General features: G+C 38.7%; 1 protein-coding gene across 1 annotated transcript in view; it reads right to left on the bottom strand.

Moving 5' to 3' along the window:
• LOC135481033 (BAI1-associated protein 3-like) overlaps positions 1–12,232 on the bottom strand; it is a 110,636-nt gene that overhangs the window by 85,410 nt on the left and 12,994 nt on the right. The window contains exon 2 of the mRNA XM_064760967.1: positions 4,676–4,862. Within this exon, the coding sequence (XP_064617037.1) occupies positions 4,676–4,845 (170 nt within the window). The 5' untranslated portion in view covers positions 4,846–4,862. The remainder of the gene's footprint in view (positions 1–4,675; positions 4,863–12,232) is intronic.

The raw sequence follows: 12,232 nt of genomic DNA, 5'->3' as shown, positions 1-12,232 counted from the left end.
CACTTGCAGGCTCATGGCTCTCATTATCTCACCATTCCACAGGTGCACCTCAGGACAACCACTTGCAGGCTCATGGCTCTCAGAATCTCCCCATTCCACACGTGCACCTCAGGACAACCACTAACAGTCTAGTGGCTTTCAGTATCTCATAACTACTGAAATAATATTGGCTTTCAGTATCTCACACTCATTCTACAAGCGCAGCTCAAGCCAACCACTGACATACTATGGCTTTCAGCGTCTCACAAGCAATTCACAGGTGTACGTGTACATACATGTACATACCCTGGATTGTACCCTTCATCCTTGACTTTGCTAATGTTATGCTCAAATATAAAATAAAACCATTTCAATACAGTCCATCTATTATGTCATGCTCAGATAATATCAATTGTGTACATGTATAAAGTTTGATGTTAATGTTTGCTGTACTGTACCTGCACTTAATATCCCACGTATAGGGCTGTCACTATGTACATTACAAAGCTTCAGGTACACAGTGAAAACAGAAGTATTTACTCTGAGGAAGTCCACATACACATGTGTTAATTATGTGTGGGTTCAGGTGGGTGACTCAGCTCCGATCCACTCTTCACCAGCACAGTAAAAATGCATGCCAACATCTCAACTTGAGATTATTGAATACTATATACTTCCTGTCTAAAACCCCTATCACATATGTTATTTACTAAACATACAGACAGCTGGTACTCCGCAAATATGTTGGACAGTGACTACCAAGGCTGAAGTTTCCAGGGTGCAAAAAACACATGGACATAAAATAAACTTGGACAATTTTAGATGGAATTTGAACTAATGCTTTTGCTATGTGTAAATTTACGTTTAACAACGGAACACTAAGCATGTACAGCCAGGAAAAATTACATGTACAAGCACAAATCTATGTGTAGATGTTCAGTACTTACAATAATTAATGAACATTAATTCTTAATTCTTTAATTTTCTACGTATTTTCAATGTCCCCAAACAACAGTATTGTGTTTGAGAGATATGCACATCATATACATTCATTTGTTATATTATTGTTACATTTTAAATCATGAATACATTGAATATGACATAATGTATACACACTGTTCATTCTTTATTACAACTAACAAACTAGCCCAGGCCTAAAAAAGCTGACACATGGAGTTTAAATGGTGAGTGTGATTTGCCTTGTTGTACATGGACAGTTGTATACACAGACAGAGCCTAATGTCAACACAAATATACACTGAAGTCAAACACACAAGAAGACAGATACTACTCACATTAACATGAGGACATGATGATCAGGCACAACAAATGGCCTTGATTCTAGCTGAATCAATGGCTTCAGCGGCATCCTGTCTTCATGTAAGGGTACTCCCCAGGATTCTGACACCTTACCTGCTCTGACTACAAAACTATTTACACAACACTCATTTGGCATTCCACCTGTCTAGGTGCACCTATAGATACAGCTTTGCATGAAAATTACCCATGCCAGGTAAACACTAGTATGATTGCCTCTAACCTGTAAGGCCCACTAATAAAGTCATGTTACACCTGTCTGAATATGATTAAGAAAGGTAACCCAACACCACAAGCCAGCAGATCTCTTACATGTCTATATAGAGGTTGACAACAATTATGATACCAGTGTCTGTAACTACACTGACAATACCTACCCATTGTCAGGTAGATAACTGCTTGACATGCACATCTAAATGTATTAAGATCTGATAATAACTCAAATCAGACAGAAAAACTAGAATTTCACAGTGGAATTAATACGCACCATTTTAAGTTAAATGAAGAAGTTAAATGTACACATGCAATCAATAGCACCAGATGATATGGTTCTCAAAATACAATACAAGGGCTGATAAGATTGGTGGATTTGTCATTTACAAAGTGCTTCAAGTAACAATATTTTTGTTGTTTTTAAACCATTTCGATAAAAACACCCAAATTAAGTGACATTTTTACAGACAAATTCACAGGTGGAGTAGGGAGTGGTCAGGTGTCGAAAACAATGAAGTAGAGAGATCTTCTGTACTATCCTACCTGGAACTGCAGGAGCTGCATTTTCTTTTATGCTACATGCAATGAAAAGTATACTAGTCTGTACTTTTATGTTGTTCTGCACATACTTGCGAGACTACGATAAAAATGAGCAAGCACTGTTCATGACACTTAACTGTTCATAGGACTCAATTATATCAACAAAAATTGTTATGCCCATCACTCCTGTCCCATGCTGTCAGAGTACTACAGTGTTAACATGTGTACATGTATGTGGGCCGTATTTGAAGTTGTAATTTATACACTTTTTTTAACCACAATTTTAAGCCCTAGTACATGATTATCCACCTATATTTAAAATGTAAACTATGGAAGCCAATTTAATAATAGTGTCACAGTGAAAAAAAAATGGAGGGAACTGTAGACTTTCAACTTGTTTTTCTTGAAATACTGTACTTTAATTTTGACGCTGACATTTTGACTTCCTTATGTCGAAATTTCAACCTATTTTTTCCTAAATATTTTGCCTTATGTCCAAATTTTAATTTCACACAAAAAGAAAATTTTGACAGTTTTCTTGAGAAATCTCCAGAGACTTGTACCCACTTCATATGCATCCTTGTGTATCTGTGTTAATATCTTTTTACTCAAAATTGTACAAACAGAGCAACACCTAGGAATCTGTGTATTAAAGACAAATAAATGTCCATTTAGTGCAGGCCATCTACTCAATGAAATTCTAACTCCATGCTGATAAACCAGAAAGAGAAGACCATGTGTAAGCACCAGCCCAGATGAAAACATAACACACAGTTCCACATGTACACAATTCGGTCAGTTATTGTCATTACCGGATACAATAAATTCTGAGAATATAGACCTGCCCCATCGTCCAAAAGTTGAAATATTAAATCAAAAAGTTGAAACAAAAGCCAAAAATTGCAAATAACAAAGGCCAGACCAACTTAGCTTTTTTAACCATATATTTTCATGACAGGCCAACCATGCACATACTGGCAAACCAAACAGAAGACACAACACCTGGTGCCATCAAAGATAATGGCCAAGTGAAATAGATAATTTGTCAAATTAAATCATTCATGCATGGACTCGTATTAATTTGCTGATTTCCAAACTGTGGCTTTCACACCTATAGGTGCCATCCCAGTGGGTGTTTGCAATGATAACCAGCTGGGCAGGGCAGAACTAAATCCTCCAGATTTCTCTGGGCAACTTATGTGAGCATAACAGGAGGTTTTCTTCTTTTGTATTATTTTTTGTCTGCTTTTATATCTGAAGTTCTAGATGTATCACATACAAAAATGTGGCAGTTACATGTACATGTGTGAATAAGGTATGGGTACAACTTTATGGTAATCTATTCTACTGTTACAAGCTCCTTAAAATCTTAAATACATTTTCATCACCCTATGCTGACTGGATGCAATAACCATCCCTCCAAAAATATGCCCTGCTCAGCTTCAAGTTTTCAAGTTTAAAGAATTTTTTAAGGATGAGCTGACAAAAAATGACGGAAAATACTTTTGCTTGGATGAATCTTCCATGAAGAAAGTGTCACTTAGCATGGAAAGGTGTTCTGAAGTGATGATGTGTGTTTCAGTATCACTGGTGCTGTGAGCAGAGTCTATATCACTGAGGGGGCCTACAAGGTCGGACGGACCACCTTGGCAGGCTGCTGGTGCTAAGACTAAATTCATGTCATGAGAGTATAAAAGTTTAACAGGTGAGTTTCAACTTAAAACACTTTAATCGCTCAAAGTAAAAAATGTTCTGTCATACAATCAGTCTGGTTCTAGAATGCATTCAGCATGCCTTGAATGTGATGTCAGGTAAACTATCATTGGCCAAATATATGTATAATATATACAACACGTTCCAGTGGGTGTACGACACCACTGCACAGCCTGCCCCTTCAGCTGAGGCGATTAGTGTCTTCTGGCGTCAAGGGGGGTGTGGGGTGGAGTGGGGTGGTGGTGGTAGTGGTGTGTGTGTGTGTGTGGAGGGGGGGGGGGGGGGAAGCAGGGGGGCGTTTGCAGGCAAAATGTACAATGTGACCTTACTATATTTTGGACTATATTTACCATGCTGTTTTTTTTTGTTTTTTTTCACAAAAAAATTATATTGATAAGCTATGGACAAACCGTTTATGAGTGTAAAACAATGTCAATAAAAGATGCCTAACAGTTCAGACAAGTCACTTGATACAGTGGGACTTTTTTCACTTTTAGCAGGAAAACGAGAGGTCGAACTTGAAACTCCCCGACTACTCATTTATTGTAAATTAAACTTTGGGATCCATTTTCAACTATATCATTACCGTACATATTGTAGCCTGACATTTGTTGACAATAGACTCCAACGTTTAATTTAATTGAACTAATGTCCTTCTAAAGATCCAAACTTTAGCAAGCGTTAAAATTTGTCAGTTAGAGGTAGTCGACCACAGCAACTTTTACTCTAACGGTCTCAAAACTATTTACATCTAAAACGGGAGACTTTGCCATTGAAATGACTTAGTCGTTTGGAGTAATCTCCCCTGTGAGATACTAATGTCGACAATGAGATCTCACGGGTGACTTTCTTTTCACACTTATAAATGGACTCATGTGCATATGATCTTAAAGAAATTTCGCCTGACACTTACCCAATGTTCCTTAAGTCGTATGGAAGAGCCACATAGTCGAGGCTGTCGAGTGTGTGGGTTTTAATGACGAGTGTCCTGCTTTGCCGTTTTCCACGCCTGTCCCGCCTACCGTGAGGTGATGGCGACACGCTTCTCTCCCTTCGTCCCGCACGCAGGTTCCGTTCGGCCATTTGGTTGGCTGATCCTTCTGAAAAGTTAAAATATGAGGAAACTCAAATGTATGTCTATATCTATTGCAACTTTTCTCTAAACACCTTCCTCACACCCCAGTAAACAGAAAAAAACAAAACAAATTTTTTAATCTTTTATTTTTATTTTTTTTGTTTGAAAACCATGTGGGCATGTAGGCCTATTGACAGGATCTCTGGTTGTGTCGCACCTACATGTAGGCCTAGGCCTATGCTGGGTGATGCCAGAACGGTCTTGTCAGTCTTGAACATTTCTTATTATTTGGCTCTATGCCCTTAGGCCCTAGTCGTGCTATTCATATCTTTATTTTCCATGTCTAATAATCAATTATCATCTGGGTGAGTTGTGCTCAGTTTTCAATGGTTTATTTCGCCATTATTGTCCAAATTACGGGGACATAAAAGATCTAGTAGGCATATTGTCAGTATTTCATGGATCTATTGCACAAAACGATTAGCTTAAATTAGATGTAACTACGTACCATGGCAACATATGCTTTTAACCGTCATAGTTATTAAAATCAACTTAGCCTACGACCGTTTTGAGTAAGTTGCCCCTGGTCTCTTAATCAAATGAGTCATGTCATATAGTGTGACAGTAGCACCCTTTAAAAACACTTTGCGTGGATAATGATTAATAAACAATGACTGATTACAAAATATATTTGTAATGAAAGCATGCAAATTTTCTACTAGACCTAAACGCTTTCATTAAAAGACTATATATACATGAGGTATCTTTATAGGCTACACATGGGCCAAAATGAATCATTGACCTTCTCAATATTAAAATCCATTTCCATTTTCAGCTCATAGTTTTCATAGTTAGAGATGGAAACTGTACGGTGTTTGTTCGGACTGATTGAGCTTCAAACATTCAGTGTCATTTTCACCGACGAAGTAAACCACATACATAGGCACTTGTCCTTCAGTTGTAAGCAGACAGGGGTCATGGGTTCAATCCCGGTCTTGGGCAGAAAATTTGTACATTCTCTCGATCTTACTGCTTGTGGGGCCTTGCACGGTGGCAATAAATCTCGGCATATAAAACTGACCACCATCGCACAGTTGAAAAATTGTTGAGTTTGCATGGCCTTATGCCACGATGAAATAAATAAATAGGTCTAAATCTACGGTAAATGCTTTTAGACCATGTCCCGTCGTAACTCGTTATCTCGAAGGACGCGACTTGCAGTAACAGGTATATATTTACCAAAAAAAAAACGAAAAAAAAAAAACAATAGAACTTTTAACTGATGAAATTATGAATTATAAATCTTGAACAGCACCTTCAGTTCATACTTATGCGGATCTGCATAAAACGTTTGTTGTCAAACATTTGATATTCTTAATTTGCCAAAAGTGTCATGCTTACAAGATTTAATCAAATTATTTGGTGTGCCCCTTAGGTGTACCCGTTATATCTTCTTCATCTGACAAGCAAATACTTAAAATGTATCAAATGTTATGTATATGGCAATATATTGCCAAAGAATGTGTACAAAATGTACCGTGTCTTGGCCCATAACTGCCTTAGAAAACAGCCTTGCAAACAACCCTGGATATTTTTCTGCTATTTGAACTGACTATAGCAGCAATTCGACAAGGAACGGCAGCAGTTCTACAGGCCTATGCAACACCGTCCATTCAAGATGGATACACTACGGCAGTGGTAACGGTTTAATCTTAAGGCTCATATCGATCTCTTACCCATCAAGGATGCCGTTTCTTCAGCTGAATAAACAATTTGTCTTTCGCCCATTATCGGTTACATCACTTAGCTTGTCAGAATAATCCTTCTCGTGGACTGCGTTCATCAATCAGGGCTTGGAATTAGACAAAAAAAAAAAAACAACAAAAAAAAAAACAACAACAACAAAAAAAACAATGCATACATGTGCACCCACATAGGGCTCAAATACAGACTTGTATTCCCCGGCTTCGGTGTAGGCCTATTTACCTTTCGCAGTCCTGCGTGTTTCAGCTACACTGCTTACAAGTTTCGCGGAATAATGTAATCAAAAACCACTCTTTATATGAGGGGAAATGCTCAGCACCAAAACCAGCCAGAACACATTCGTGTGTATAAAATCTTAATCCTTACTATATACGTAGACGATATATACCATTTGAATATAGGCATATCATACCATGCATAGGGCAATAGATGTTAACTTTTGGTTTAAGGATTATTGCTCGAGTTATACATTTTCTTCTCTTGGTATATATTGTCGGATGGTTTGGGCTTGGTTGGTTCCGATTTTGTAACCTAAAGTACCCATATATTGGTACAGTTGGTCCACAATGGATGCGCTTTGTAACTGGATTGGGTTGTCGACATCCTGACCATGAGGAAGACAGCATGATTGTGCAAGTTTGAGATTCAGGCTGGTATATTAGCATGGTATATTACACAGATAAACACAGGGCCGGACTAGATTTCTGGTGCCTTCAAAGCGTAAGCATGCTTTGTTTCCATCAGAACCAGTTTAGATGGAATTCTATGGAATCACTGATATTTATTTATTTGAGTGGTGTTTTACACCATACTATTTCCCTTAAACGACGGCAGCCAGCATCAGGGTGGGAGGAATAATCGGACAGAATCTGGTGGGAACCTACGATCATCTTACTTGCTTTCGGTAAGTCGTCTCAGTGAAGCAGCACTAGATAAAAGAGCGGTGGAAATCCGTCCTGCAACAAGGAGGCACATTACACGTACATGCACCCTAAGGATTCCTTCTTCGTCATATGGCTGAAAAATTGTTGAGTACGACGTTAAACCCCAAGCACTCAATCAGTGACAAGATAAAGCAGTCAAAATAAGAGTCGTGGATAATGTTTTGTTGGCGTGAGAAGACGGGGTTAGAGCTGCTGTAGTTATCACGGTGGGTTTCATGCTGTATGCCTAACAGACGGCAATGAATACTACAATGATGCCGTGCTGCATGAGTCTTTTATTTCAAGATATAGACGCTAAATCTATAATCTTGCTAGATTTTTAGTTGTAAAACTGATCCCCTTAAAGACGACGATACCGGCCCGGATATCACACTTTCATCCGCTTCCTCGCTTGGCGTTCAGCATGAAGGGGATAGTGCAACGACTGGTTGACCCGTATCAGTATAACGCTGAGGAGCGTCTTACTTGCCTTCGGTAAGTCGTCTCAGTGAAGCAGCATTAGATAAAAGAGCGGCGGAGAGCTGTCCTGTTACAATAAGGCACATTACATATATCCTAAGGATTCCTTCGTTGTCATATGACTGAAAACTTGTTGAGTACGACGTTAAACCCCAAGCACTCATTCACTCACTTATAGACGACAGAAAAGTAGTACTATGCTGACGTATATGCATGTTATGATGGAATTTGGAAATTATCAATTGTAATAACGGCGTAAAACACCAATAAAAAAAACAAAAGACAAAAAGAATAATAAAATAAATCAAGTGTAATACGAATGTATTCAAGATAAAGGCCAGATTCTTGAAACAGGATATGAACTTTTATACATGTTGCTCGATACCTGGTATGTATGCGGGTTACAAAACACTCACAGAGATCTGTGGAAGAAATTCTCTTCTAGCTGAATTAATCTACACGAGGGAAAATAAAGGCTCAAGGTAGTTTTTATTTCGACGACAAAGCTTGATAAATGTTGTCACAGCTGTATCAGTGCTGTGCGTGCGTTTCTTTGTGTGTGTTTGGGTTTTTTTTCTTTCCTTTTTCTCGTTTCTGACGAATTGCTTGTTAGCAAGATTTATAAGTCGACAGACAGATAGACGATGCACAAGATTGATGGATTTAATTTTGAAAGAGTACTTAAGAATCAGTTTTCTTTTAGACTTTTTTAGCGGCTGTGCCCTTTGTTTTACTGTGACATTTTCGATGGCATTAATCCAGGTCGTCCAGACCGGAAGCCTTTCTTTTTCTTAAAATAAAAAGAAAAAAAAAACCTTAATCATTATTTAACTGAAATGCATTATTCACGAACAACGAAACAATATTTTAGAAGGATTTGTTCTACAAACAAATAATAAAATAGTACACTGGGATCATGTGTGGTTATAACACTTGTCTTTCAATCGCTGGGAAACACGGGTCACGGGTTGGATGCCGGCCTTGGACAAAGAACTTGTGGATTCCTTTCATATGTACTAAATGTTTTTAAAGCTTTAATTTATGACTGGATCCGCTGGGCTTGTTAATAACACTTCTGCTCTGATTTCAATAAATTTATATATAATGGCTTTATGGTTACCAGATCTGAATATCTGCATGCACTTTGGCGTGAAAGAGTTTTTTCAGTCGGACCTGGGGATACGTTATCTTTTGATGACGATTAGCCGCTGATAAGTACCTCATTAAGCATTGTGCTCTCTTGAAGATATAAAGCCGACGTGAGGCTATATTGTGTGTCCTGAATTCCACGGCCAACTTAAATTTATGGTCAGATGGTCGGATTTAGCTAAGCTATCGGAGCACCCGAGACATGTAGTCATTGGCCACTTATATTCGTTCTATACAATCAGCATTTAGAAAGGTGAGTTTCGTTTGGGCTTCCTTGAATAATGGCGGAGAGAGGGAGTAGGGAGACGGAATATAGCATTTTAGGTGTGGCTTCGTATTTATCTAACTGTAAAGGGAAGAATATGTATACATGTATATGTTTGACTAACCTTTTTTCTCCACAATCGTTCTATTGATCGAGTTCTCATTTGATAGGTGTATTTTCGAGTATTGTGTATACGCAAATTGGACAAATTTTACATGCTTACTTTCTTTAGCTGAGGAATGAATTCATATACGTAATATATGACGTAGAGGCAAGACATCAACACCGTCTGGAGGATATGAAATATTTTCAGCACGACGGCGGTATTAATTGAGAACAAAAAATCTGGGGAGCAACAAGAACAGTACTATGCTCGTTGTACATTTTTGAACAGTTCGACAAGATACTCTCGATTCTCAAATCTGTCCACATCAATTCTGTCACTATTTGATTCTATTCTCCGATGAAGCTTCTACAGAGCAAACAGTCTCTGCAAGGCAATTATGTGAGCTTTTACAATCGTTTCAGCACGTCAGCATCATCCCCTAAGGTAATTTCGTTCTACCCTTAACAGTTGCGTTTTTAAATAGCTCTGCTTAAAGGATTATTATTCAGATCATCGAGTTTGTTCCGCACCAATATCCAGTTTCTCTCTCCACATCAATGTTGTCGACAAAAACAGGTTCAGGCGAACGGAAGACCAGACCCTGTGTCTCTCTGTTGTACTTCCATTACAGGAACGGCTTTGTTTTGTCTTTATTGCAGAAAAAAGAAACGCTGTACCCAGACTAATGGATTTTGTGAAAATCCTAAAAACAAAGAAATCAGCGAGGTTTCTGCAGAGATACAGACCCAAAAAAAGTGCCGTATGACGCCTAACAGATATTTGAGCTGATGTAAAATTCGCTTTGGAGATTTTTGCAATATCCTCAGGAGGAGGCTGTTTAAAATGCCGAAGCGGTTTTCATCACACACAAGGATGGTCGATAAAGACACGAGAAAATGAAAGCCTCGGAAAAATGCCAGGAGCATTGTTGCCAGAAATCCTCTCGTCGTGATCCAGTGTTATGGAAAACTGCCGAATCAGGCATCACTATCCTGCTGGCATAACAGAATTAATAACACCTTATGAGGGAACACCTTATGTGAGGAAGTCGCCTTTCGATGCTCACTCCTCTTCGGCTTGAGTTAATCACAGAATATTTGTCATCTTCATGACAGCTGTGGCCAGTGGACACTAAAACTCTAACAAATATATCAGTTGCCAGCGACATTTTAGAGAGCGATGTATTTTTTCGCGCCTGTTTTTGTGGATTCCTCATTTTCGCTTCTTTCCATGATAAATTATGTATCAAACTGGCACACAGGTTTTGACATTCTTCTTAACACAAAAGGCATAATTAGGTTAAGGATAATCAAGCAAAGCTATATTTCTCTGGAGTACGGAAAATTATAAGATGAACAATGTTGTGAAAGAACGATCTTTGAAAAAACTGTCACAGCGCATTACATGTAGATCATTTACTTACGCAAAATGTAAACCGGTGGCAAAATGCGTGAGGAATAATTGAATAAAAGATGATGGCATAACGTGGGCCACTTCAGGAATATTGGAGACACACCGTGACTTAATGCGTAACGATATGTGTTCTTATGTTCTTATGTTCTTTAGTCAGTAAACAAAATTAGTTTTATTATTAACCAGGGTGACAAAATTCGTAAATAATATATGTCAGGCATATTTACCGCAATTTGTCGTCTGACAACAAAATAGGCTATAGGATGCTATAGGAAAAATCTACATGTTTTCGCCCACCGCCAGGCAGTTCGTAACAGAACTCCTTGATGAATATCACACATCCGTATGTACAATGTACGTCATTAACAGATTATGTCGATTGGTTTTGTAAATGCGTAAGTTAGCAGAAGATATTGCTTGCTGTTCGAGGATGTTTCTTATCCGATAAAATTATTTTAGTTCGAAAGAAAAGTCGCATTTGGATTTCCAGTCAGGGAGATAAATTGTTACGTTCAGCCAAGTTAACAGATCTGGCAGGTTTTGTCGTGTTCTCTTCACAGTAAGATGTTCCTAATAGGCTTTCCACTCCGCGCATATTCCCTGGATAATGGAGGAAATTACCAAGGTGCATTAGGCAAGTTTCAACATAGTTGGTAGACATTTCTGTCATCATGACTGCGTCATTGTTTGGCAAATTAGTGATAGGTGAAACTTCCGAAAGCTTGCTCTGTTTTCAAATGTTCTGTTTGTGTCGCTTTATTTCTACATGTCACATCGAACTCGGTGCAATGGTGCACTATACATCCAAAGAGCCCATTAAGCCGGTAACTGATTTTAAGGTCTGCTCCCTAAAGGCAAAACTGTGCACGCAAACCTAAATACTGAGTGTGGTACCACTCGCTTATCCACTCAGTGTGGTACCACTCGCTTATCCACTCAGTGTGGCACCACTCGCTTATCCACTCAGTGTGGTACCACTCGCTTATCCACTCAGTGTGGCACCACTCGCTTATCCACTCAGTGTGGTACCACTCGCTTTTCCACTCGTTATAGTACACATGCGTTGATATACCTTATAGCGTTGATGTGAGGAGAATCTGTACAAAGCGCCCAGAAAACATACAGGTTAAAATGACATAAGCGCAAGAGATCAACGAACAACAGATCGAGTGAAATGAAATGTAAAAAGGGCTCTACATAAAGGGCGCATGAAATAAAACACGTTTGAGAAAGTATGCTAGATCTGCCGTTGTCATATCCGAGATCTTGGACAATCACATCCACATCCCTTCCCA

This window comes from Liolophura sinensis, chromosome 1 (assembly GCF_032854445.1).
Source record: "Liolophura sinensis isolate JHLJ2023 chromosome 1, CUHK_Ljap_v2, whole genome shotgun sequence".
NCBI lineage: Eukaryota > Metazoa > Mollusca > Polyplacophora > Chitonida > Chitonidae > Liolophura > Liolophura sinensis.
The sequence above is the reverse complement of the archived record's forward strand: the minus strand, read 5'-3'. Positions and strand labels throughout refer to the sequence as shown.